The sequence below is a fragment of the Anas platyrhynchos genome, chromosome 6 (assembly GCF_047663525.1).
Source record: "Anas platyrhynchos isolate ZD024472 breed Pekin duck chromosome 6, IASCAAS_PekinDuck_T2T, whole genome shotgun sequence".
In the NCBI taxonomy this organism is placed as follows: Eukaryota; Metazoa; Chordata; class Aves; order Anseriformes; family Anatidae; genus Anas; species Anas platyrhynchos.
In genome coordinates this window covers 38,476,131-38,504,040 of record NC_092592.1, presented here as the reverse complement: position 1 = coordinate 38,504,040, position 27,910 = coordinate 38,476,131, and the positions used below count along the sequence as shown (strand labels likewise).

The 27,910-nt window shown below is 43.5% G+C and overlaps 2 protein-coding genes and 1 long non-coding RNA gene across 5 annotated transcripts in view; 2 read left to right on the top strand and 1 right to left on the bottom strand.

The window, feature by feature from the left end:
* Window positions 1-11,367, top strand: part of C6H10orf90 (chromosome 6 C10orf90 homolog) — a 64,242-nt gene extending 52,875 nt beyond the window's left edge. For both annotated transcript variants that reach the window (XM_005022247.5, XM_072039908.1), the window contains 3 exons: window positions 8,612-8,675; window positions 9,512-9,611; window positions 10,451-11,367. In XM_005022247.5, coding sequence (XP_005022304.4) covers window positions 8,612-8,675; window positions 9,512-9,611; window positions 10,451-10,489 — 203 coding nt within the window. In that variant the 3' untranslated portion in view covers window positions 10,490-11,367. The remainder of the gene's footprint in view (window positions 1-8,611; window positions 8,676-9,511; window positions 9,612-10,450) is intronic.
* Window positions 11,368-11,485: 118 nt separating this feature from the next.
* Window positions 11,486-24,156, bottom strand: LOC119717307 (uncharacterized). Of its 2 annotated transcripts, none has more exons than XR_005266602.2 (3): window positions 24,019-24,156; window positions 18,922-19,013; window positions 11,486-15,519 (listed from the first exon to the last, which is right to left on the bottom strand). It is a non-coding gene; the product is annotated as an uncharacterized lncRNA (long non-coding RNA). The 2 variants fall into 2 exon arrangements; XR_005266601.2 differs by lacking the exon at window positions 11,486-15,519 and adding an exon at window positions 15,532-18,015.
* Window positions 24,101-27,910, top strand: part of ADAM12 (ADAM metallopeptidase domain 12) — a 183,702-nt gene continuing 179,892 nt past the window's right edge. The window contains exon 1 of the mRNA XM_072039907.1: window positions 24,101-24,234. Coding sequence (XP_071896008.1) covers window positions 24,117-24,234 — 118 coding nt within the window. The 5' untranslated portion in view covers window positions 24,101-24,116. The remainder of the gene's footprint in view (window positions 24,235-27,910) is intronic.

The following is a 27,910-nucleotide window of genomic DNA, read 5'->3' as shown; positions in this document are numbered from 1 at the left end:
ACTTATATACGTAATGGGATTTCCAGTACAAGCTAAATAAGCACATATAAACAAAGCACAAAACATGAAGTGCGTGTTAATGAGTCAATAAAATTTATTCCCCACTTCAGTTATCCAAGGTAATTTGTTTGGGTTCAGATGGCTCAGGGCCACGCTGCCCAGCTGCAGTGTGGTGTGGGGGCTCTGCCCCAGCCCCAGCGAGGCCCCCAGGCTGGAGGAGTTTGTCATTTGTCTCTGAAGAAGTGGCAGATATCTCCTTCTTTGTTTGGTCATCTTAAAAATCCCCCCAGACTGCTCTGCAAACACTCTGTGAAACAAAAAGTTGAAAGGTTAAACCTCGTTCTCCTTAAATGATGATTAATTTTTATGCTTGTTTAATGAGCAATAAAAGCATAATATTGAAACATATTCATTATTCATTCAAGTAAATTACTATTTCCCTCTCTTAGTAGTTGGTCATTAAAGATAAATTTGTCTAAAGAGAATCTTTAGTTTCCATAACTCATCTGCGTTCATGTAGCCGCATGTAATTTCCTATTTGTAAAATCTTAATATTTTTATATAGACAGAAGTGTCACATGTCTGTTGTTGAAGAATAACTGTAATTAATGTTGTAAATCCTAGATCTCTGATAAAGCACAACTGTGTGGGCTGCAGTTCAGAAGGCTGTGTGTAGGAGTGTACTGAGCATATTTAATTTGCTCTGAGTCCTGACAATTGGTATTTTAGGACTTCTCCTCGTGGATGCTATTGTGCAGAAGGATTAGTATCATTAATGAGTCCCAGAGCACGGGATCTTTGTTTAGTACAGATGTTCCTAAATTTTTTTTGGCTGCACCTCTTTTAGAAGAGACAAGGGTTTCCCCTGCATGCTTGCCGGGGTGTTGGATGCCTGTGTCCTGCTGGTGGCTCTGCTGGTGACAGCCTCTGTCCCACCGTGTTCACAGCCTGCTCCTTCCCTTCTGCCTGCTCCTCAGATGGGAAGGAAGGGAAGTTGTCATTTATTGTCATCATTATTCTATATTCTCTGGAAAAGCCATTTTTGCACATAAAATGTGCTTTTCAAGTAAGGAAGGGCTTTGTGTCTCATTTAAAAAAAAAAAAAAAAAAAAGCCAGATCCAGCTCATGAAGCAGCACTGTGACTGGGAGGGCAGACGGGAGATGGAGAGGGAGGAGAGCAGCACCACCTCCCTTGGCACCAGCTTCTTGTTTTTATGGGTCTAATGAGACCGTGCCCTTCCCAAAGCAGGCTCCCAGGCTGCATGTCTACCTCATCCCTGTGCCAACAACACCAAAAGCTGCCTGCCAGCCAAACTGGCTGAGCAAAGGCAACATGGCAAGGTTCACCCCTGACTATTGCACTGTTTCTTAGCCAGCTCTTGAAGTGGCTGAGAGCCTGGGATTTATGGAGATCACAAAGTGCCCAGAAAAGGAAAAATACGATCCTACATCAAGTTGTGCCTTCAGGTCCAAAGACAAAGTCCTAAATGCCACCACCCTCTCTGGCTACACCCAGTTGTAGGTCAGTGGTGGTCCAGGAGCAGCTGTGACACCAAAGCCAAGCAGGGGACGGGCCTGGTGGCTGCTGCCCAGTGTTGTGCTATTGCAGTCATAAAGGCCAAACCAGCTATTAGACATCAGCAGTCCTTAGAAGTCAAGGGAACTGGGCACCAAACACTTCTGAGCATGCAGGACAGTGGCTCTGCCACATCTCCACAGCCTCTGGTACTGATGCTTCTCCTCCTTGCTAGTCTGAAAAACCTCTGCCAAACCCAGCCCTCCTGCAGCTTTCTTGGTCTCAGAAGCAGTCTGCTCTTTCACAGCAACATGCATTGAAACCACATTTGAAATTAAGAACCCAGGAGAGTAAAACGAGTACCTGGAAACTTGCTTAGGCATACAGCATCGTATTGATGGCATCCCTAGGCCTCAGGGTGTGAGCTTGTGGTTGCTTCTCTTCAGCCTGATAGCTTCCGCTTTACTCTTTCTTTTGTCTTTGGGATGTGTGGAGAGGTCTTTATGGCTTCGAGGTTCATAGGGCTCATTGCCAGCACACCCTCATGCATTTTCCAGTGATTTTCATAAGGGCAGGTTGGCTGGGGAAGGTAATTTCCACTGACCCCGACACAGCGACCCCAAGGATGGATTATAAGTGCGTTTGTGGCTGGGCAGGAGGAGCGTGTCTGTGTGAACACCAAGACGCTTGCAGAGCACACACACCACAAACACTGGCAGTAATACTAGCTATCCCCTTCCTTTTCTGCCTCCAGAGGACATGTCCTGGCCCAGTTCCCTGTGTGCACGTCTGTGTCCATGCGGAGAGAAGTCAAGGTGGGACTGCCCCATCAGATGGCAGCCAGCTCCTACTCAGGCATAAGTGAGGGGGGTTCTGCAGCCCGAGATGTTTCCCTTCTGCACTCCATAAATTTGTCGCTATTTCATGTAATCTCTCCAAAATAAGCTTGTTACGTGTGCTTCTCTCCTGGCTTGCATTATTTCAGTGTCACCCAGAAGAAAGACCATGACCTTCAGAATTTTTCCTCTGCCTAAATTTGTTCTATCAGGCTAAAATATCTTTATTGATAAGATGAAATTATCAGATAACACATTTTTCCAATGTTTTGACAGTGTTGTTACAACTTTACAGTTTCTTGAAGATGAAAGAAATAGCTGGCACTCAACATCATTTCCATATAAATACCAACATCTGTGCAGCTTCCGTTTACCTTCTCATCCTCAAAAAAAAAATCCAAGTTGTTTATGATTTTTAATTGTAATTCATGAGTAGGATTTTATGAAAAGCTAAAAGTAATCTTGGAAAAATAAAAATGTTTATCCTGTAGAAGATTGTATCGTCACGAGAGTGCTTTGAAGGCAAAGAACATGAGACTCTCACACTAGCCTTTGTGCTGGATAATGTGTAGTGCTGCATTTTGAGAGTGCTAATTAGTCCAAGATAGACTACTCGGCTGTTGACTATGTCGAACAAATTAGAGATCCCACTGTGACGAACTGAATAGAAACAATGTTCAAATAACTGGATTTAAATCTCGAAAACCGTAATGTAATTACTTCAGTGACAGGACTACCAGCTGTTTATAGGCCTTTAAATCTGCATAATGAACAGCCTTCTGATCTTAGTGTACACAAGCACTTTCAGAGGTTTAAAACATTTCTCAGGCACATATGGTTTTTTCATACCTTCCATTTTGCTCTCCTTTGGGAGGGTGGTGGTTCGTTGGAAATGGCACTGGAAGTGGAAAGTCGCCATTCAGCTCCTACCGATGTGCCTGCTGGGGTTTGTATCCAGTAATACTCCAAACCCCGTATCTTTAGCAATATTTTGGAAACAAGTTTATACCTCCTCAGCCATGCTCCTAAACCATTCCAAAAAGCCTTATTGTAACTTCAAAAGCCTGGAGGGCAAGGGATTGCTGGTTTTGTTTGTGTTTTCAAGGTGCCTGTTGGAGGTTGTTACTGGGACTGCAGATTCATTGGGGAGAGGAGAAGACAACAATCAGAGAATTTGCACTAAGAGTGCAGCCAGCAGCTCCTGCAGCGGTAGATGTGCATCCTTGTGCTCTTCAGATGCCATTGGTGGCTGATGGGATGTTTGCAGCCTCCTGCCCATCTCTGCTCATGTATGACTTTAGTTGTGCCATTGCTCAGGTTTCTTTTCCCTGTCAATATTCATAGCTAGCGGTAGCGCTACTGATCCTGTTGGCGCCTGGCCACTTAGTTAAGGTTGACAGTTCTGAATAAAGATTAAGCTGCAGTCAGGTAATTGAATTAGGAAGAGGGATGACCTATTTTTATGATATTATTATCCATCACCTTGATTACAGCGGTGCCTGTGAGTCAGCTAGACGTGGGCGGCACCTTGCAGGGCACTGGCACCAGGGGACAAGGTCCTGTGGGGACTTGCTGTGGTGGCAGGGGAGGAGGTGGGTGTAGTGAATGGGCTGACCTGCACATCCCTTCCACGTCCTCATCCTTATGAGTGGGGGGAGAGAGTCAGCATCTGTGCAATGCAATAGTAACAGGAGAGAAATAGGAAATGTATAGGAGAGCCCAGGGAGGTGAGCAAGAAGGACAATTATAAATAAGCAAGACTGAAGTCAAAAGCCTGTGAAAGTGTGCTAGAGTACATTGCCAATTAATATCAAGTGGAGAAAATCCAGCCAGCATTGCAGGAAGCTTTTTGGGCATGTAAAAGCCCAACTTTCTGGGTTTCTGGAGCTCTTTACAATGGGGTGAGCATCTGAGAGAGGCCCCTCAGCACAAGGGGTCCGTGTCCCAAGGTGGTGCCAAGGAAGGTGGAGATAAATTGGAAAATCTTCAATTATGAAGTTTTCTGTGCAAACAATTACAGTGTTGAAACAATGCGCATTATAGAGGGTGACTCACAAAGTTCAGTCAAATTGCTGGGGGATAATTTCATTAGGGTCTTGAAGTAGCCAAATTGAAAACTGAATTTTCGATGAGGGACTTTTTAATCAGGGAGTAAGAGGTCTGATTTCATCCATGTTTATAAGCTGAAACTAAAGAAAACAGGACTGAGAGTATGGTGCAAGTTTTACTAAAGATGGAACAAACCTTTTGATCAGTTTGCCAAATCTGTCATACCTTCTTCATTAATGCCTTTTTTTTTTTTTTTAATGGAAATTATAGGCTTTTCAATACTATATGCTGTAGTCAAACAGGAATGAATTGGGAAGGCCAGGTTAGATAGTATTTATTTATTTTTTTTCTGGATGAAGTCCAAGAATATTAAAATGTCATTTGGATAGAGGGGACTGGTCTCCCATATCATGCGCAAAATTAATTTATCATTAAAGTATTTCCATAAACCCGTAGTTTTTAATGTTTTTATAGACACTAGTGACATTTTCCTTTGCTAAGACTGAAATACTGGGGAGGATCAGAAGTCTCAATAGCCACAGAGTAGGCCACACTTGAACAGCCCATGAACCACCTGTCTTTGGGTCCTCTTGGTAGAAGGACCTCTGTAGACCTTCAGCATTTCTTGGAGATGAGCAGAAATTCCAGGCAGTCTTGCCTTCACACTTTTATCTAGAGGGTTACTGCATTCTTTTAATGAATAACACCAAAACATCATCTATTGACTGCAGTTGATGTAATTCATTTCATGAAGTCATTGACATGAAATGTGTAAAACTTTGGGCAGTACCCTGGGGTGTAGGCACTCTTTGGTTTCTCTGGATGAATTCCCAGTCAAGTGCTACAGGCATGCTAAGCTGAATGCCACCTTGACATAGATACAAGGTTAATTTATTTTTTTAGGGGACTGTTTATTTTGAAAGCGGTGTTTAAAAAAAAAAAAAACAAACAAAAAAAACATATATCTTAGAACTTGTCTGGGTGAATGGGCATTTGGTGAACTATTTTTTAAGTTCAGTGAAAAAGCAGGGAATCACTATTATCAGTGCTTAGCCTTTCAGGAACTGACAACACACCCTCAAAGGTACATTTTAGCTCCTAACAGTTTGAGAATTCACATTCATATTAGTGGAAAATGTATATGTATTCTGATGGGCAGAGTTTAGCCTTTGATTTTTATTTATTTTATTTTATTTTATTTTATTTTATTTTATTTTATTTTATTTTATTTTATTTTATTTTATTTTATTTATTTCAATTTAAGTGTTTGAATGAGTTAGTGGTAAACAGGAAGTCAGGGGACAGTTCCCACACACCCTATTATCTGTTCTTTGTCTAAACGCTTAATAACTTCCAGGCAGGAAAGTTGCTCATCCTGTCTGAGGTGCAGTTTACCATGAGTTAAAATATATTGCAGTGATGACCCATTTACCTTCATTTACAACTTGCTGAAGTAGCTTCTTTCCCCTGCCACGGAGATCTCACAGACCATTGCTCCACACAGAATTGGTATAAATACTGGAAGCTTGGTGGTTTGACAGTGTTTGAATAAAACACCAAGGAAGTTCTTCATGCCTGTCTATACTTTTTTTTTAATTATTATTTTTATTTTTTTTAATTATTTTTATTTTTAAAATTATTTCTAACTGTGGTGCATCACTGGAAATACCAAATGTCTGTTTTGAAATCCCTTCTCTTTTATCCTTCTTTATCATTTTCTCCAAAACCATTACAAGGCTATGAGATCTGATAAGAAACTTTGATAAAATGCAATTTAGGAGTCTATCAGCTTGGGGAACTGTCCATTTTATGCCCAACCTGGGCCTTGGTTTGGTAAAATGAATGTTAATTCAGGTCGTCATGGTGTGATTGGCAAGTTTTTATAGCACTGAGTACGTGCTGCTCCTCCTCTTGGAAATATGTTTTGTTCAATCCTATGTTCAGTTCTGAACATAAAAATCATATGCATGTTTAAACATTGGTTAATTTTCTAATTTAAAACATTTTTTATTTATATTTCAGTTAATTTTAGAATTCTCATCCCAAAATTCCTCAAGAACATTATTTGCTTGATACTTATACATGATTTTTTTCTCAGACATAGTGACCTGAGAGCAAGCTGAGAGATGCTACATGAGTGTTTACCTGTATAAGTGTTACCCTTTTGACCTTGTACTGCTTCACGAAGGGTGTATTTATAACCAAGGCAGATTTATTATTTTTCTTGGAGGATTTTCCCAAGAATCTCTTTTTGATTCCTCCTTCAAAGCCTCTGGCACAGACGCATATAGATTCCAGGTAGAATCATGGGCAGTGATGAGCCTGATACCCTTCTAGATGATTTCTGTGTCATCCAGAGAGAATTATTCTCACAGGTTCCAGTGGCTCTGCATAAAAGATCTGGAAGATTTAATGTGTTGTTAATGTGGTGTGGGCTGTGCAGGTTTCTGCTGCGCCCAAAGACATACGAACAGCCAAGGAAATGTTGGTCACACCAGGGACTGCCCAAGCATCTCCTATTTTTGTTTCAGTGCTGCAGAGAACCCATGGTGACGGTTTTATATGATTTCAGACTGTGGTCCTGTGCCATTGTCCAGGTTAGAGGACATTCCTTGGGGAAGGGATGTGTCCTGCAACCATGACCTGTCAGATGAGGTTTGCAGCCATGAGCAGCAAGGGACTGTGCTGGGAACTGCACTGGTCCCAGCAGGATGGTGTTGTTGGTCCCTAATCCTTCTGCAGGGTCACAGAGGCAATCTGCTTTATGAAGCATTAGGATTATTTGGGTAGCTAGAGCACCCAAGTGTTTATTCCTTTTCAATTAATGAGCATGTAAATGAACATTAAAACACTAATTAAAAAAGTCAAATTATATTTTTCCAGTAAATCGAGTATGTTGCTTGTGTCTACTGAAGATGTAATAATAATTATTAAGCCTAGATAAGCACTGAGTGGAGAAAAGTTATTCCTAGGGCAGAGGAAGCTTCACGGCCTCCTCTCCTTTCACAATTTGCATTTTGAAAGCAGTACCAGGTTAGAATAGAAACTGCTGCATAGCTCCCTTTTATTTTTACGTGGAGATAGATGAGCTTCAAGGGCACGCAGCGTTTTCCCAAGCAAGGCGGTAATCTGAGCACGGTTTTGCCTCTGGGTGTAGCCCCGTAAGCTGCTGGAGGCTGTTAGGTTGCTACGACAACTCCCATAAATATCCCTGAAACATTTGGTGTCTTCAACAGCGTGCCCCACAAACCTGTTGGGAAGGGGGCTTTTTTGGGTAGTGGCGGCTGGGTTTGCTCCGGGCCAGCGTCTGAACTGGGCAGTTCTGGAACAAATTATTCGCTGTATTTGTTTCCTTGTCTTGATTATTCTATTTTGTCTCTTCAGTGAGATGGCAGAAAGAGGCTGACGCGGTGCCTGCTGTGATATATATTATGTCTTCTAAACTTCCTTGGCAAATGGAAGTGCTTAAAAGTTTGCACACATTTATCTTATACATATGTTCTGCAAAAGCACTTGCAAATTCCTCTGACTTCCAGCTTAATGTGACTACTCAGGGCACTGCACCCTGTCCTCCGTGCCTCCTGGCTGCCCACCCTGTACAAATGACATGCAAAAATTATTCGGAGACCATTTTAGCAAGCAAGGTGTTAAAATTACCTATTCCTGGGACCCACTGACTATGAAGATCAGTAATTATTTTCCTGTATCAAGGGAAACGTTGACTGAAATTATCTCCGATATCCTCATAGTTGATCAGCAAAGAGTAATACAATTTTCCTCCCCCTAGCATGCAGCATAATTACTCGCAGCCCTGTAAAATAGGTGTAAATCGAAGTGGAAAGGATGGTGCCAAGCCAGGATCCTGACACACGGTGGCTGGGGACATGGCCTGTAGCATGGGCCTCACCTGCTGCAGCCCTGCTGGCAGCCGGCGCTGGGCTGAGCAGAGGCCTACACAGCTGCGTGTGGCAATGACGAGAGTCGGATACATTTAAAATAAATGTCTTTCCCTTTCCGGATGGCAGCTTTGGGACCCAACTGAGCTCCAGATGAAGTTGTTAAAAGCCTTTCTATTGACCTATGCAGATCTGACCTCAAGTCATCGGAAGTTTAATCAGGAATACCATAGCATGACTAAGCGGAAAGTGAAGCTTGAAATTTCAGTAAACACAGATTCATCTAATATTAACTTTATTTTCCCTCTGCTAGATAACCTCTTCAAACCAAAGGAAAGATTCATTCCAGAGAAAGAGATGCACATGAGATCCAAAAGGTATTTCCACATCACCTTCATACACTGGGGCTGGTCCGTCATACTTCTTTGCTGTCTTTTCGCGCAATGCTCAAGTTTTTATTCATTTGCATCAGTTTGATCTATTTGGGCCAAGCCTGCCCTTTAAGCAGTGTCTTCCTAGGAGTTTCAGACAACACAGAGTGCCCATACCCTGCAAGAGACATCCCTGAGAGAAGGGGCTCCTTCCTTTTTGATCCAGTGGGAATTTTGTCATTGTTTTCAATGGGAAAAGATCAGACCAGAAGTAACCTTTTTGAGGGCAACTCCTGTAATATTTAAAAAGGGCAAATAATGTCTTTTTTTTTTTTTTTTGATAAAAGAGGTCCTAGTGACAGTGAAAAAATATCAACAGATTACAGTCTTCTATGGATGGTTTTCTTAGATTTCAGAGAAATGCCTGAAAATAATTGCTCAGTATTAATTTTGTGACATAAATGAAAAAAAAAAAAAAAGGAAAAAAAAAAAAGAAAAGAAAAAAAAAAGCGTACAGGCCAAATTCTGTTTTGAAATCAAAACCACTTGCACTGAGCTCATTAGAAGCTTCCCCAGAATTATGCTGCTGCCATGAGATAACCTGATCCCATCTTTCTTTACTCCTTAGCTCAAAATCAGCACAGTTTTTAAAGAATTCAGATGCTTTTAATAACATTATTATTAATAATTTATAATTCTGGTGCCATGGATCTAATTCAAATACTCAGAGATGCCCATTAATGCCAAGTATTGCATTGGAGGCATACATTTCCAATAGAAGAATAAGTCATTTGCAAGTCCCAGGGATGACATGTGAAGTTAACTTTCCAAATTCATTCCAGGATTTATGACAATTTACCCGAAGTAAAAAAGAAACAAGAAGAAAAACAGAAGCGGATAATCATCCAGAGTAATAGATTGCGTGTGGAGATCTTCAAAAAGGTAATGATTTATTGTGAATGCAAAGCACAGCTCTGTAATCCTTCTTGCTGCTTTAAAATATGAGTGTCTGACCACTAGTCTGTAATTAAATCTATTTGTGGCTTTATTATCAGTATTTGTGCAATTCTCTTCGCTATCATCCTCCTGGGCCCTCAGCACCCCTATGAGGCAGAGAAGGAACAGTGAGATGTAGGATGCTCAGACACCAGGCCCTGTGGTTTTGCAGTGATTAGCTTGTTTTCTTCTCTCTAGCAAAGAAGTTTTCTAGTTTTCTTCTCTCTAGCCCTGTAGCGGGTGCTGGCAGGAGAGGCAGATACCTGTGTTCACACCGGCCCAAGGACATAGCGCCCTGGGGAGCCTCTGCTATCATGTGCAAACTCTGAGAGCAAAGGATGTTGTTCAAATCTTATCCTTGGGATTGGGCACTTCCTCGGCCTTGGAATTGACAGATGAACCTCATGTCAGAATAAGCACCCAATACTTTATATTTTAAAAATTAGTAATTTGTCCTGGCAGAAATCTGCCTTAGTGCAGTTAACCTACATGGAGATCTGATGCACTGCCAGGTAATCCTGCTCCGTGTCATCTACATGTAACAATTTTTCCTTAAATGCTCTACTCCTCCATCTAATCACACTGTTCCTGTCCAAGCTGGAAAAGCTTACAATGCTTTTTTTTTTTTTTTCCCTTTTCTTTCTTTCTTTCTTTATTTTTTTTAAAGATTTGAGATCTAAGGAGGCTTGTATCATCTCACAGCATTGCTCAGGTTTCTACAGCTGTTTCCACCTCATGTAGTTTAACACTATCTTAAGGTTGTTTTGCATTGTTTTTTTTCCTAGCAATTACTGGACCAGCTCCTTCAAAGAAACACTGAGTGACAAAGGATTCTTTTGCCGATCATCCTAATTGGATCTCAAATGCCTTTGACTGCTAGATAAGCCATAAAAGTTACTGTTATCTTAATTACCTGGAGGTATTTTTCTTATCTTTGGCTCTTTATAAAAAGAAAGATCATTTGTATTTCAATTGAAATTTTAAGGCAACTTTCAAGCAAGCAAAATGTGGTCTAAAAGGGAGCTCAGCTGTTTGAGAGCATCAACTTATGGTCAGTTTACCCAGAGGAAATAATTTTAAGAATTTTTAATGCAAATACTGAATTACAGTGGTATTGTTTATCTTAATCTTTTTAAAAGTATACATCTGTGTAGCAATAGAACTGGGTTTATAAGACCTGGGAAACTTATTTCTCTGAAGTGTTCTATTAATTGATTTCCTGTGAGTTAAATCCTCAAACTAAAGAAAAATGAATATCATTATTTGTTATGTTTAGAAACTAGCTGAAATAGCATTACCACATAATCATAGCAGCAGCAGTTTCACATTAATACTTAACATACCAAAAGGGACCAATATTTCATCTCTCTGAAGAACTCTATTCCTGTTTATGTAGTGAATCTGCATAGCAAGTTTACCTGTTTAAAGGCGATACTTAAAATTTTGGTTTTAACTGTTTTTCATGTTTTTCATTGTAATATGTATTTTACTCCACTTCTGTGAGCATTAAGTATTTATAGAAATGGCATATTAAGAAGCAGTGCCAAGAAGTATGTTTGCATCAAAACTGCAGAACTAAAACCATCTGCAGTGTTTCCTCCAAAAATATTTAAATCGTTATTTGTACATTTTGGAAGTAAAAACAAGCAGCTTACAAACCAATGGAATTTATTTATGGAATAAAACACAAATATAATATTTATCCAACTGCTGTGTTTTTATTTGGTACTGTTAAATATAACACAATTATTGAAACTGCTTGAGAAGTCATGCCTTTGTCTGCCACAAATCCTATGGTAAAAAATATTGCCCATAAAAATCATTGCAAGTGTTAACCTCTGTTGCATGAACACTCAATTGAATGTGTTTGAATGAGGCTGGAGTTTAGCCTTTGATATCTATGCTTTATTTTTCTAATCCATCCCGAGATGTAAGGTCAACTGTTTTGGAAGAGTGATGTTGGTGAGCAGAGCTCTGGCCACTTAGATAGCCTCCAGCTGCGTGACTTGTGCTGGACACCAGGAGCCTGGTTGTATCTCATGCTCTCTCTCTCTGTTACATTATTTTTCCTCTTTGTGTTTCAGCTTCCGAGCTTGTAAAGTGGGATTAATGATGTTAATTTTTGCTCACAGAAAAGGTAGAGATTTATTGAACAAATACACTGCATTCCAGGTAGATATTTTTAAGTACTCGACAATTGGTTCGATACATTTTGAGAGAAGAAGGTAAGGAAACGCTTGTTGTGAGAAAGGAACTGCCAGGGCTCTTGCCCAAAACAAGTCTTTTTAACCAATCAAGTAATGCTGTACTGGGGACTGAGGTCAGGGCTGGACCACACATGGCTCCAAACAGGGGAACTTGTGAAAGGGACTGCGAGAAGGGACATCCTCCAAGCTTCACGGCTCAGCTGCATGGTAGGTCTGCTCTCCTGTGGCTTCATTGATCCCTCTGCTGCTCTCCAGGAAAAACATGTGGCCTGCCTCGAACAGGAGGGCCTTTCTCTTCAGCAGACTTCTGGGGCTCCACCACACAGTGATAAATGTTAGCAGTAAGCACACCCACACACATGGTCTCCTAGACTGGATCTGAAGGATTATCTTTCAAGCTTAGTTTCAGTTAGAGCTCACTACAAGAACTGAAGACATTTCCTATAGAAGTCAGTGCCAAATCCCCTTTGAGTTCAGTAGGAACCTAAAATTTCCCCCCTTGGTTCCTTAACCTCTAGTTTCTTCACTTTGGAGGAATGCAGCTTTGATTTATTGGGTTTGATGAATCAGGAGCATTGCTTCTCACACACATCCATAGGGGAATATTATGTACATTTAAGCCTGTTTTACTGTATCTACTTAAACTCACTTGTAGTCCTTCCCTAGAGCCACAGCGAGGCACTTTGGTATGGAGACAAGATGTTAGGTCTTTGGTCCCTATCCTCTCAATGAGAAGAAAAGCAGCCTGGGGCAGGGATTTTCTCTGGTGTAGGACTGACATCCTATACCAACAGGAGAGGAGAGCCCTGAAACTTCTCCTAGTTCTTCTCTGGCAGAGCAGAAGACCAGGAGCCTTCCTGGTTGGGAATGAGAGAGTATTTTACAAGGAAATGCAACATTTTTCTTGTAGAATGCCAAGAAACTAGAGAAATGGGTCTTAATCTAACCATCTTAATCTAACTGCCCAAATATATCCATCCCTCATGCCCATATAATTTTACATGCCTATGTAAATACATACATACATATTTGACATGTTTCTCATCATCTGGCTGGGAATCACAGAACCGCAGCCTGGCTGATGTGGGCAGGGACCTCAGATCCCTCAGGTCCCTCGCCACCCGAGCGGGGTGTCCAGCCCCAGGTCCCGGTGGGTTTGAAGCTCTCCAGGAGGAGCCCCCAGACCCTCTCTGGGCAGCCTGTGCCAGGGCTCCCTGATCCACACAGTACAGAAGTGTTTCCTGATGTTTAGCTGGAACTTCTTGTGCTCCAGTTTTGCTCATTGCCTCTTTTCATTGAACAGAGGAGCTGATCCTTCTTAGAAATCCATTACATCCTGGTGAGAAAAGGAAACATGAGAGCAACTGAAATGAGGCGTGACACGGGTCAGCTTCCTTTCTGCCCCTTGGCAACCCTGTCAGCAGGCTCCCTGGGGCAAGAGTGGCTTGGTTTCCTGTCATTTCTGCTGGCCATCCTCAGAGATGGTACGGCATTGGCTTGCTGCATCCTCGTGTCACCTTGCTCATGGGTAGCTCCACCTTCTCTGTCTTAATGTGCTGTTCACAAAATCTTTTGGCTTTGGAGAAAGGTTATTTCGCAATGTTTTTTATTTTCTCTAAATGCAGCTTTCAAAATCTACAGGACAAATATGTGGCAACTTGAGGTGGGAATTGTCTCCCATAAATAACCTTGGAAGTACACCTAGTGAACAAAATGCCTAATGCAAATCACTGTCTGGGAATGCTTTATATGATATGAAACCTTCACTTCAAAATAACAAAAATGATCTCTGTTGCAAACCTAATTTCTCTTACTGGGCCTCAGAAAAGAAGGTATCTGGTAATGTATCCAGCAAACAATCCTGACATTCATTTCAGTTCTACAATCAAGTCATTGTAATAGAAAATAGACTATACAGGAAAATGTTACTTCAGAAAAACATGGGCCTCACAGGCTTAGCCCTGTACAAGTAGGCATCAACTTAATAAACTTTAGAGCTAGGAACAAAATTGACGTAATTTCACTTCAGACTCTCAGGCATTTCAAAGGAAAGAATACATTCACCGTTGGACAGTACGCTCCACAGACAACTCCCCAACCTGTGCTGGAGAACACCCACATTTGCTAAATACTGGAATTTTCCTTCTCTTTGGATGCTGTTTGGGCATGGGTTCTCTATCTGTCAGCCCATGCTGTGTGTCTTCACGGGGGACGCGTTTTCTTGCTGGTGCAACTGCACGAGGATTGACACTCAGGTGACAGCCACTGCCGCTTGTTCCTCAGTTCCTCACTGACTTTCCTGGTTTCTCATACTGATACGTACGTGCATCCGAAGCAGTGTTAACGAGTTCTAGTCAGGGTAAAATGCTGAGATGGTTTCAACATGTTAAGGCTCACCACCTCAGCCTTTTCCCTCCTAACCAGAAGCATCAAAGTAGGGCTGAAGTTGCGCCTTGCTCAAAATGGTGCCCACATGGGGGACACGCAGTGGTTTAGGTGTGTGAGACACATTTGTCTCCACGTTGGCAATATTAATTTCATCTGACAGCAATACATCATTAAGGGCTGAAAGTCACTGTAATGTAAAGCGCTGAGGGTTACAGTATTCTGGGGATTTATTTTAAACCCAAATATTTTCCTGTGTACGTGTATGCAAGTCATTAGTTACTTCTTCAAGTTTACTCAGCTGGTCAGATAGAAGAGGAGACTGTCTGGGTAAGGCTTGCTCGGAGTTTTGTTGTTTAGTATCTGGGATTGGCCATGTCAGCGTAATGTTTTTTGTGAGAGGGCTGATTTACAAGGAAAACAACACAGCAAAGCAGGGATAAAGTTTCTGGCAGCTCTCTCTGGAGGAATCCATTCCTGATACATCCATCACAGCAAGAGCTCTGTGGCCAAAAATACCCCAGCTTGCCTCTTCCGCAAAGATGTTTGCTCCTTTGACTCCAAGGACAAAAATGCCTGTGTGCTTTGATGGGTGGGTAATTGTCTTTCCGGGAGCATTGACTGGCCACTTGTTCACTGACAGAGTAGATCAGTACACAGGGTTGTCCCACAAGGTCATATTTCATCAAGCTCTATGACTTCAGCCTGTGTAGTTTATTTCTCAGTACGCTTCTTGCTGAGCTGGGTTACAGCGGGCTGGATGCCTGGGAGGTGCTCTCTCTGTGCTCCCCCGCGGTCGTGCCCACGGGTCAGCACCAAGCAACGGGGGGCTGTGAAGTCCCAGCCCCCTCTGAGGCCATTCCCAATTTGCAAACTTCCTAATGAAAGGCGATTAGAAAGCAGGGGCACAAATGAAATGCAAGAAGGACACCTGAGCATAAAGAAAAGCATTAGGATAAAAAACGGTACTGAAATGTACTGTAGAAAAGTTTAATATAGGAATGCAAATACACATCAAGCTTTGATTTAAATACATATCTACCACTGAAATCACAATCACAAAAATCCTTTCCCAAAGTCCTTGCTCAGAGAGAGGAGCCCGTGCTGCTTGTTGGGTGGTGCTGGCCTGCCTGCTGATAGTGGCATCATTCTGGTTTGGCTCTGCAAGCAAAACTTGTTTCCCAGCTGAACTAACTGGAAGTGTTTGGGGAGGTCCTGGTTTTTTCTTTAGCTCTGTGTTTAGCTTTGGCAAAACTGCCAAACTGATGAAAAAAAAAAAAAAAACATGTCATGTAAAAACACACTTCTACATTGAAAATAAAAAAACATTCCATTTTTCTGTCAGGCGTCTTACTTATCCTAGTTCTCCTTGGCTCCTTACCAAAGCTGTAGGAGGTAGAATTACTTAATATCCATTTTAGATGACCCACAGAATAAGATAATGAGGTGTATCATCTCCCTAGCAGCTGCAGAATGATTAAAAAATGAGAAGAAACTGCACAAATGTGCTCATGGTACACACAATTATATAAAATTAGTAAAGAGGAAAAGTGGAATAAACTGCTTGAGGTTCTTGTTGCATAGATAGGATCATGAAAAAGACTCCCTAATTGCAGAGATTTTTTATTATTACTATTAGAAATTGGTCACAGTGATCTATTGTTAGACTTCATGTTTTAAATACTTTTACCTTCTACAGTACCCTGCAATGACTAGACATTAGTACACATATAATTATAGGAAGACCTTTATGCAAACACTTATTAAACGTAGACTGCTTCATGGTTCTAGAGTTACTGCAGGGCTGCACATCACTTCAGAAATTGCAAGTAGAAAATGGCAGCATTTTTTAAACATGCATTAGCTTCGTTTTCTGACTTGTGTCATCTGATAATACACTATCCAACACCTTTTAAGAGCAAAGCTCTTGCAGTTCATGAAGTTGTACCTGAGAAATTGTTAGACTTCCAATTTTATTTCAAAGTTTTTTTGCTTTTTTGCTTTTTTTTTTTTTTTCCAATTTCTCGTTCTCAAAAATAAGTGAACTCCTTGTGTTCCCTTCTGGGGTGATGTGATGAAAGTTAATGAAGTTTGTGACAAAAAGGGTGGTCATGGGAATGATGTCAGTCCGAAACTGGGTTAATCGGAAGATTATCTGATACCGGTGTCTGAAGGATAGGTCCTTCAGCAATCATTTTAATGAATTGTAATATGTAAATGTGGCCAGAGAGTCAAAAACAAAAACAAGAAAAAAAACAACACATGTATTTGGAACAGGAGAAGTCTGTTTCTTGTAGCTGGGATGTCCTCACTGCAAAAAGTAGGAGGGCGATGGGCTGGAGACAGACATGTGCCATGATTTGGGGGAAGAACAACAAGTAAAGGATGATGCTCCTCTCCATGGATAAATAACGAGCTGGATGCTCACCGTGGCTGCCCAGGCAGGCAATGACAACAGCACAGCCTGGTTTGAATACCTGCCCTGGTGGCGGTCTTCAACAACAGTGCAGTGATGTCAGCGACAGGGAATTACCAGTCTATTCTACACTGCGGATTTATAGAGAAATAAACCAGCTCTTACATATTATATCCACATTAGTTCTTCGTGACTAATGTTATTACAATGAATACCAGAGGAATTAGTAATGAATACCCACTTACTGTAAAGTGTCGCCAAATATATACTTAACTTGTAATGCTACTGGGAGCACATATATAATTTTTGTGTTTGTTATTATGTAAAAATATAATTTTGAGGGCTCGTTGGTCTAAATTTAATTATGTAATGGCATAAGTTAAACTGCATGAAAGATATATAATTATGGCTGACTGTTCTATCTAATACTATTAGCAGATATTACAAAACCAGCATTTTACTTCTATTTGTTTTAGTTCAGAGAGATTTTACGTGCTGTGTTTATGACCCAAAGCAAATGAAAGTTTTGCATCAGAGTATAACAATCAGAAAATGTCTATGATAAAAAGAGCTCTGTTTCACTCTTCCTTTCATAAATAATATAAGATTAAGACCCGATTGATTTCATTCTCCCATGATACATACCATAGTACATTTTAATGATTTCTCTCAACTTTCCAATTAGAAATATTTATTTTTCTTTAAAAGCATCCAAAAATATGCTGTCCTTCTAATTTACTGTCCCAGCATTTATGATGATGGATGTTGCATTGTTTTGTGGTTTGCAGAGGGCTAGACAGGAATGTTAAAAATATATGACTTCATAATTTTTGGTCTGAGTTGAATACTATCCTCTTGTGAGACATGTAAAAATTTGTGGTCCTTTTTTTCTTTTGTTTTCAGGGAGACAGTGAAATTCGAAGCAATGGATCAAAGTGCTTGTTCTCAAAGTCTGGTCTGAAGTCAGAAAAACTTATTTAATGGGTTATTTGTCATATTTAAAAGATTTGTAGTGCAGGAAACTTTTCTGCCATGCTCTCAGAACTGTTCTCTCTGATACAAGGATTCTGGTGCAGAACTATCACTTCTATAAATGACTACTGAAATAGGTAGCAAAGCCTAAAATGATGTGTTTTCTGCCATGAGAAAAGAAGGAGGTATTCAGGTCCTCAGGGAGAGGATGTTGGATGCCCAGAACTTAGAGCCACATTACTCTGGTTTGGACTTTCCAGGATCTTCTATAGCAGGCTGTTGGGCAGAAAATCCTTGCTGCTTCTTCCCACATAGCAGAATTCCCTTCTCGGTGCAGTAACCAGGGGCTGATCATGAGCAGAACACCAAACTAGAAGAGAGTGCAAACGATGATTTTGCAGAATATTAATTCCCACCTGGTAACATCGACTACCCCAGAGTGCCACGTGTCTTTGCTGCAGGGGAGGGTGAGGGTCACCAGTTGCAACAATAGCTTTGGCCAGGAAAATGGCAGCATCAGAAGGAAAAGTGTCACTTCGGGGCTGCACAGCCACGCTGGACCCCCTCTCTGATTTATGAAGATAAGCACTGGGGCACGGGGAGGCTCCGCTGCCGGGGGTGGCCGTGCTCGCAGAGCTCTGTGTTTGCATGACCGAGGGTTTATGCTACAGGAAAAGAATGTAACGAGGGAGCGCATGAGATATGGGTTTTTGTGTTTTAACTGCTGAAGAATTTAGGGGGTTGCTGTTGTTGTTGTTAAGGTCCTGTATCCTTGGAGCGGTGGGTTTCTTTGTTTGCTCTCGCTTGAGCTCCTCTTGGCTTTTTCACCCTTGGCCCTGTTACAGCAGGCTGCAACAGTCTCTGTGTAGTTTCCCTATAAAGTAGTATATAGAGCTTAATCAGCATTAAAGCTGAGCCTACTCCCCTGCTTTGTTAGAGAAAAGGAGTTGTTTTCCAAAACAGTGTTGCAGTGGGGGGGTAGGACAAACTGGGCAGAGCAGGGAGGCAGAGGAGGGTGACGAGCACGTGTCACTCGCCACCGGCCCCGCTGCCCCCCTTGCAGGTGGGAGTCATGCTAGCTGGCAGCGTTCTCCAAACACAAATTACATTTTATCCCTGAAACAGGTTACAATTATTGTCTCATTTATTAAATATGTAAATAACTTCAGGATGGCCATGTCAGTTTTACTTATATTTGAAGATCATGTTATAATGCTTTAGCATTCACACAAAGTGAGGGTGGTTTAGTTTCTTCTGTATCTAAAAAGAAACGTACCTAGAAGCACTTCAGTTCTGGGGTTCTGCGGTCAGTGATGAGGTGAATTCAGTATTGTAACCTCTCCATGGGATGTAGCTGTTCGTGGTTCCCTGCCAGCACAAAGAACCGTGTTACTTCAAACAGCTCACGGGTTTGTCTCAGGAGGGAGTCTCTGCTCAACCAGACCAAACCCAGCTTTGCAAGTTTGTGTGCAGCAGAGGAGATACTGAGAAAATCCTTGGTCCTCTAAAGAGGTCAGGAGGAGGCTATGCCTGGAATCAGGCTGAGCTCTAGTGGCACTGGGTGCCCACCGGCTCGCCTGAGCAGGGCATGCAGCAGCAAAGGGCAGAGCTCCAGGGCAGAAATTTCGGATGAATTTGGCATTGTGGGACTTTTGGGGCAGGAGGTGAAAAAGGCCATGACCAAAGCAAGGACCTGCAAGCAGGAACGTAGGAATATATCAATAGCACGAAGGTAGGATTGCTGACCTTGCGTTGAATTTCATGGGCTTAACGCCTTGCTGCAGGCTCTGTGCACAGCTTGGGGCAGCATGACAGCCCATCAAGGCGTGCAGGAATGCGTGCTCCCGGAAGATACGGAGGATGGAAACTTGCCCTCCCAGACCAGAAAATCTAGAGAATGCAACTTCTCCCAAGTATGTACAGCAAACTATTCAAATCCATGCAATAAAGCAAGTATTTCATTTCAGCGTGCAGAGCTGATGGATGCTATTCTTGGGAGCATGCTATTTTGTGTCCGAGCATTGTGGCAGAGGTCTGCAGAAAGGCTCTGTGGCAAAGGGTCAGGCTGTACTATGCCATATCTCTGCCTGTTAATTACAGAGTACTGCAATCTGCCACTGCAGTCACAATTCAGCAGGATCTTGATTTTGCAGCAAGTTAATGAAGTGAGGGAAGACTGGAGACACAAAGTCTCAGCAGCTGGCTAGGGGACACACAGATTTCAAAGGGAAAAGGTTTTTTTGTTTTGTTTTGTTTACAGTACAAAGCAAAAACTTCAGCCTGGAGGCCTCAAAACTGTAGATCCCTGTAGCTAAGCCCAGACAAGTCTTCATGCCTTTTGGCACATATGGGAATAAAAGGACTCAGATTTCTGGATAATACTCGATGCTGTGATTACAGTGAGGTTTCCTGGATATCCAAAAGGAGATCACGGCTGATCGGGGAAGATGTGAGAGCAGTGTTACAGAGGTGCTTTCTGCCCACCAGAACCTCTCCCCTTGAAATAATCTTTCAGTTGTCTGAAGGGTTTATCCACGCTTCATTAACTTCAGCTATAATGCAGGGATGCAATTCCTGCTGTAGCACAGAAGGGTAGCAAACACAGCTTTTTTCTTCATATTTTAGTACTCTATGCTCCATAGTGTACCAAAGTCCACCTCACAAGTGCCATATAGTTTGTTACTCCTGTCTATACTCTAAAGTTCTGTTTATACCTCCTGTCTAATGTCACCAGAGCATATGGTATCGTAGTCTGAAGTTTTTAAAACATGTTCACTCTTACTTTTTTTTTTTTTTCAATTTATTCTCCCCCTTCTTTTTATTCATGTTGTCTCCAGCAGCCCCTAATTCCTTCTAAAATTTCCTTCTTCTTTAACCAAGGGGAAACTGATGGAAGTTGATGTTTCCCTCAGTGTATCTCCTTTCTTTTAGCTGTCTGTGCAAGCCCTCATGTTATGCTTGTTTCCAGGTAAGTTATTCCATACTTTATTCCATACTTGTCTTTTCCATATGGCTCTCTTCTGACTTGACCTTTCCAGTGCCCTGTGAACTAAAGCTCCCGCCTGAACGTGTAATTTGATAACCAGAGGCCGAGTGCCTGTATTTTGATACAGTCAAATATGAACTGTTAAAAATCAAGTGTACTTCTTACATCAACATATTATCAAAGTGAATGCAAGCTGAGGGTTAAGCCCCTCCAACCCGATCTTTTACAGTGACACAGTGACACCAGGCAGGGGCAGGGATGGCGGCTGGAGAGAAACAGAGGCCTACCTGCGGCCCTGCTTCGGGGCTGACCAAGAGTAAGGCCAAATTGCCAAGCACCCCATGGATGTTACCAATTCTCAGCCTCCTGCTGAAGGAGGAGTGTTAAGTGTTTCCAAACAACTTCAAGGGGAAGCAGGGGAAGAATAAACAGAGGCGATGCAGTTGACAGACATGCCCGAAGAGGGCTCCATGATGGCACCTCGGCCATCCTTGATCCTCGCCTCTCCTTTCCTGAGGCTTTCCTCTAGCCACAAGTGACCCACAGCTGCAGGGGGGGATATTTCGTCCACACATCCCAAATCATAGAGACAGTACAGCAGACGGATCTGTGGTTTGGGGTTTTTAGCTGGTGCCTGGCTTACTGTTCCTGCAGGGCAGAGGCTGAGCCTTAAAGCCGAGCGCAAACCAAGCTGCCAGCATATGCCACCCTCTGCCCATATCTATAGGGAAGAAATGGCCATGTGTTAGCTTTCCCTTTCCCAGGGAGATAAAAACGAGGAGTGAAAAGATTATTTAGCTGTTCACATCCTGCTGCTATTGTAGGACAGAGAGCAGAGTGTGTTTTGGAAAGAAAAGCTACGCGTGGCTGAAGTAAAGAAAAACTAAATACCTATGCTAAGGAAGATAAGGAGAACAAAAATGAAAAGGAAAAAAGAAAAAGAAAGAAAGGAAGGAAGGAAGGAAGGAAGAATTAAAGAAAGAAACCTTAATGAAGCAGTAGCAAAAGAATCAAAGGTAAATAAAATCTCAGACAGTGAAACCCCCTACAGCCACCCCCACACCCCGTCCCCGAGAGCGCTAAAGAACAAAGCTGGGCAGGAGGAGCGGACAGCCCATCGCCCGCGGGAGCAACCTGCAGGATCGGGGCTGTGGCCCCCTTTGAAGCAGCCACACAACCTGGATGCAATTTTCATTTCCTGCAGGGAAACTCAGCCTTGTTCTTCTGAAGTGGATAAGCCAAGCCTCGTAAAACTAATTGTGGGAGGTGGTTTGACATGAGAAATGAAAAGTCAAGGTTTGGTCTCTCGTAGGCACATAGTGAGGCAGGGGCACTTCAGATTAACTTCACTTTTCTTTCTTTTTTCAACAAAAGAGTTTTGAGACTGCTGTGAAAATGTACTGTTGTTCTTCAGAGTTAGAGTAACTACAATTCAGTAGCATTCCTTTAAGGATGTTGTTAATAAAGTATTTGGGGCTGTTTTCTGATAAACTATCAATTTATCAACTTCAACCCCATAAAATTAGTGCAGTAAAATGCAAGTGTTCTTTTCTTGTTAAGTTTTGGGGGAGGAGGAGGAGGAACATTGATAATATCTAGCTCATTCATGCTAGTGAATGACCAAGATATAATTGGCTCCACATTCTCTGTTAGCAAATATAGTCACTCAAAATAAAAATACTGCCATTTAAGTGAAAAGCTACGTGGGATTACCAAAACTGTATGTAAAAGTCCGTAGCCCCCTTTGACTGTTTTTTGTTTGTTTGTTTTTTAAGTGAGGGAAAAAAAGCTTCAAAGCGTAAAAATGTCTACGTGGCATTTATGGTGGCCTGCCACAAACAAATCTTCTGGTTTAATTTTCACATTTTTAACCAGTGTGCTGTGTGGATTATGCATGTCCTTAATAAGATAGTCAATGGAGTTCATTAGTTTATATTTTTGGGGATTAAACATTGCTGAGTTTAGATGTTTTTACAGAAATGTAATTGATCCTGGGGAAGCAGGGATAATTTAGCATTTTGGTAATTAAGGCTATACATAAACTGCTCACAAGGATAGGGGTTGCCCGGGAAGGGATGTGATGAAGAAAATCCATGCTGCCAAGATAAGAAATGAGGGATAGATGTAGACAGCGTTCAGAATTGAGGGCAACTTGGGGTGAGTGGTCTGGGGTGGAAGGCTGAAGGGAGAGGTGGAAGAAAACAAAGGTTTTAATTGTGGGGAAAAGCAGCTGATAGGAGGCCCAGCTCTTTTCTAGGTGTATTTGTTCCAAGATGACCTGACATTACCACTATTATCCCATGGACGTGCCTGTCCCACAGGCGGCCCAGCAGGGGCTCAATGGCTTGAGTCAAGCACAGCGCGGGGCTTTGGCTTGGGAACTGTGGGATTTGCGTCTGCTGAGTTTCGCCTGAGCTGGGGAAGGCATCGTCCAGATCACTGTGAACAGACACAAATATGTGCACCCCAAATAATAATAATTTTTTATTTTTTTTTTAATAGAATCACATGGCTGTTGTGCCTGAGATGTCCAAAAACCTTATTAGGCCACCTTCAGCGGTTATTCTGGGTACAAGGAGCTTGGGGTCAATAGGCAGAACTAAGTATCAATGCCCAAAAAGTGAGACTGGGGAAGAATCTCACTGAATAAAAAGCAAAACTGCACAATAAGGGTTTCCAGGACTGGGATCTTTCTTTTGGTTGCTCTGCAGCATTCTGCACAACATGTGGGCATTATATGTATTTTGGTGGTACACCAAGGATTAGATAATCTGTATTTGGTTATTCTCCCAGACAGTCGGTAATGATAATTTGAATGAGGAAGATTTTAAAAAATGCATCTGGCAACTCTGTGGGCGTGTTGTTGTTTCTTTTTTTTTTTTTTTTTTGAAAAAAAAAAACACAATATAAAATAAGTTTCTGGCGGCACCAGGAATAATTAGGAAACCAATAAATAATCGCTGAGCTCGAACACATGCAGATGACTTTCCAGAGGAAGCAGCCAGGGCTGCGTGTGCAGCAGAAAATGGGGAAACCTTGGCTCGGGGTGGGGTGTGTAGGGAGAGGGGGGGGATCCCGGGGGGGGGGGGGGGGTAACCGGGGGGGTGCTCGGCGCTGGGGGCGGCGGGCGCTAGGACCCGGCGGGGGCGGCCTCATTTGTTCCGTGGCTGCAACGGTCAGCGCATCCCGCCTGCCAAAAAGGGGGGAAAAAACCCAAAAAACACACACACACGACTCTCTGAAAAAAAAAAAAAAAAAAAAAAAAGCCAAGCAACTTTTTTTTTTTTTTTTTTCTCCCCCCCCCCTAAGAAAGCGGAGCCCCGCGGCAGCCCGTGCGGCAGGAGCAGGAGGGGTTTGGGAGTTAACTGCATGCAGGAAATCTCTCACATCCTGAGTCCCGGCTCGCTCCTCGCCGTAACTGTATATTATGGTGCTGCTCTCCAGCCCCAGCTGATGAAAGTTTGTCTCCCTCAGTCCGGGCTAAGATGTCAAAGCGGCTCCGTGCGGGGCAGCGGCGCTTCCCTCCTCCGCGCCCCCCAGCCCAGCTCGCCGTGCTGCTGCTCAGCCTCGGCTGGCTCCTCGTAGCATCACCCAGAGCCCAAGGTAAGTTAGCGAGAGCTGGACGTGCACACCGAGAGCTTTGGAAACCTCGTAAACCCTTTCCTCAGCCCACGCTCCGTGTTACGGGGACACCGGCAGCCTCCCGGACAACGTGAGCTGCACCGGGGGGCTCTCCGCACCCCTCCCGAGCCCTCCTCGCTTTGCTGTCCCCCTCTTTTCCCTCCCCTAGAGGCCTCTCTGCCCCTTGGGGGCCCGTCCTGGGACCCCCCCTCCCGGTCCCGGAGCGGTCAGAGCCCCGCAGGCAGCCCCCGGCTGGGTGCAGGGTGCGGGATGCGGGGTGCGGGGTGAGGGGTGCGGGGGCTCCTTTGGGGTCTGGAGCCTGTTTGCAGCCGGTGCGAGCTGCCCTGCCGGAGAAAAGTTTGCTCGCAGCCCCGCTCATTCAAAGGGAGCGCAGGCAGGCAGCACTGGCTGCGGTTGGAGCATTGGTTTGCAGCCCGGTGATCCCCTCTCACAGCCCAGAAAGAGCGACTTGGCTCTGCACAGCAGCTCCGGGGCTCATTCGGGAATCGCTGGAGCCCCGGGCCCTGTCCTCTCCCTGTAGCCGCAGCTGACAATGCATATTTCGTGCGAGAGAGGGAGGGAGATCCTCTCGTATAAATATCTTTCCCAGCGCTGAAGAGCACGCAGATCTCTGCGTGTTCCTGCAAACTCGTCTTGGGACTTTTTTTCACTGCAACGTTAAACTTTGGACATGTTTGTTGGTCTCCAAATGTATGCACGGAGACTTTCTCTGGGACTTTGGCTCTGGGCTTGCTAGGGGAGAGGCAGAGGTGTGCTTGGCCACACGTCAGCCAGAGCACTGACATCCTAGGACAGGCAGAGCAAGTGATGCATTAACCTGGGATTTACATGAATTGATTAACAGGACTTGAAACTTTTGCCTCTGTGAGGGATCCTAACTTCTGTCCTTCAACATTTGTATTTCTTTGCTTACACCAAGTCAGTGTGCTGGGGAGAAAGGCTGCAGAAAGTCTCAGGTAGATGAAGAGCCATCAATCCACAGTGCCCCTGTGGCTGTCCCCACTGTGTGGGCAGGGGGTGGCTTTGGGTGGGCTGAGCATCGATGTCCTGACCTGGCCATGGGAGCTGCTGTGGCCAGACCAGCCCCTCCACGTGATGGAAGCACGCTAGGATGGGGTGCACCTGGCTACCTGCCCGGGAAGGTTTGGGGTGAGGGGCTCCAAGAAATGAAGAAATGAACATACCCCAAAGTAATGACCTTCTAATAAAATTAAAGGCACACTGTGGGTGGCTGAGATCTGACATTGAGATGAGAAATGGTGAGTGGCGGTGGAAACCCCATCGGCTGTATTCTGGGATTCCCTAAGAGCCAAGCTGAGTCTCTAAGGTCACATTTGCGCTGATGAATTAAGCTCTCTGAAGTGTACATCAGTTTCCCGTCCTGATGCTAGGTGTCAAGCAGCAGTGGTGCTCACTGACCCTTGCAGCTCAGTCGGATTTTCCGGTTGCTTTGCTACATCCCTCCTGCTCCTTTCCGTTACATGTCCATAACTTGCTCTTTTGGATCTGTAGCCAGTGTGCTCAGCAAGTAGCCTTTTTTTTTTTTTTTTTTTTTTTTTTTTCCTGGGGAAGTAGAGAACAGCTTGAGCCTTGCCAGAGCGTGTGTGTGCTGCTTTCTTGGTCGCAGAGGTGCTGAAAGTTACAGCCGCACACTGCTAGACCCAGCGGAGCTGCCCAGTGATGAAAAGCCCTCTTAGCTGTGCTGGCACGCGTCTCCTCCGGGTGCTTTGAAGCCCTGCGACTTCTACCTCAGCTGGCTCCACCGCCGTGGCTGCTCCAGGCCTGGTGTCCATGATTTGCAGTGCTGCCAGGGCGTCCTGACTGTTGCAGCAACACAAGCCTAGAGATTAAGACGGAAATTTTAATTGTGATACGCCTTGAAAATCATTTTTGAGATGCGGTTGTTTGAAAAGGCAAGAGGCACACATAACATGACAGCTCTCATATTAAACAGAAATTACCGGGTTATGAGCTAGACAAGTAAAAGTGGCCTCGCCTCTCCCTTTCAGAGTGAGTTTCCTTTCCAATTTTTATGGTTTCACAATTGCATTTTCCAGTTGCCAAAATCTCCAGCTCTTGGCTGCTGCCTGAAAGGACCCCATGGATGACATGGAAAACTGACTGAAGTACCGGCCTCAACAAGATAGGAAAGCTGGTTTTGCTTTGTTATCCTAGAGGGGAATAACGTCTGGAAGGTTAAGATCTAGTCTTATAGGTTTTGACAAATGCCTAAAATTCAATGTCTGTGTAAGTTTTTTGCAGAGTCAAGGCTTTTGTGTATCTATCTACAGGGCAGACAACGAGGTGATGGTGTGTAAAGGCAAAGTCCATATTAGTGTGTGTGGGGAGCCTTGTAAATCTCTTTTAGATATTAGGTGTTAGCTGCAAGAACAGCAAAAAAAAAAGAAAAAGAAAAAGAAAACCCTAAAACTGCAGTCCAAAATTCTTCACCTTCAGTTAAAATAACTTTTCTGCCAGGTTTTATTTTTGCTACTGGTTGCAACTGCCTTGGCTGTAATGGAAATAAATTACAGGAGGAGATAACATTCCTTGTATCGTGCCTTAACACTGATCTCTCCAACATGCCTCCTGTTTTCAAACTCATTTTCAAACACTGTCTTCTTTCAAACTGTTGGACCTTATGTGGCAGATATTTATGGTCTGTGTATACTCACCTTCTCGTCTGACGATGATTCCTATCAGCTCCCCTGCAGATAGCCTGGCACAAGCTCTCCGCGTCCACAGGGCTCCACAGATCCCAGCCAAAATACACCAGCTGAGGACATTATACCTGCTTTTCCAACCATTTTCACATCGTTAACTCTCGAGTTCGCTGGTGAGCAGCTGGTGGCTTCTCATCTCTTGCTTTCCTTGAGATATTTGGGAAGGGCACATCCAGCCACAAAGAGCATCCTCAGCCTAATGGCTGATGGGCTGTGTTTCGGCTGCTTTTCACCTTGCTCATGGCACAGGAGCTGCATCTCCAACCGCATGTGAGCAACCACAGCAGCCCAGGCCTGTGTTTATCTGCTGCTTCCACTGTCACCTGCCACCGATGCTGTCGATCACAAAATTCTGTTTTAAAAAGGCTGAATTCACATAAGGGCTTATTTGGTCTGCCACCAGCCTCGTTCAGACCTCACATATCCTAATCCTGACAGATTTATCACTGGCAGTCTCTATGTTTTTAACATGTCTCATATTGCCAGTGCAATTTGTCCAAGGACTCCAGCTGGGCTTTACTTTGTCGGCGAGCTGGCGGGCAGCAGCAGCGGGGCACGAGGACAGGGTGCTCGCACCAGCTGAGCCTGGCATCTGAGGATGTGCCTGGGGGAGGATGAAGGGCTGGGTGCTGCCTCGACTGTACCCACTCAGATTTTGCTCTTCATGTTGCATGCACTTGCGTCTCATTTAGCCTTTCAGATTATTCCCAGGAAAAAATGTGTCATCTCCAACATTTTACAGTACCAAAAGTCTAGGTCCCACCTGCAGAGGCTTCTCTTCCACCCTGCTGAGTGACCAGGGCAAATCTATGACAAACTGATTAAAAAAGGCATGGCATGAGTAAATCTGTTAAAGGCTTGCAGTTGGTTCTTTCTAGGACAACACAACAAAAAATCTGTTTTCTTTCTGGTGA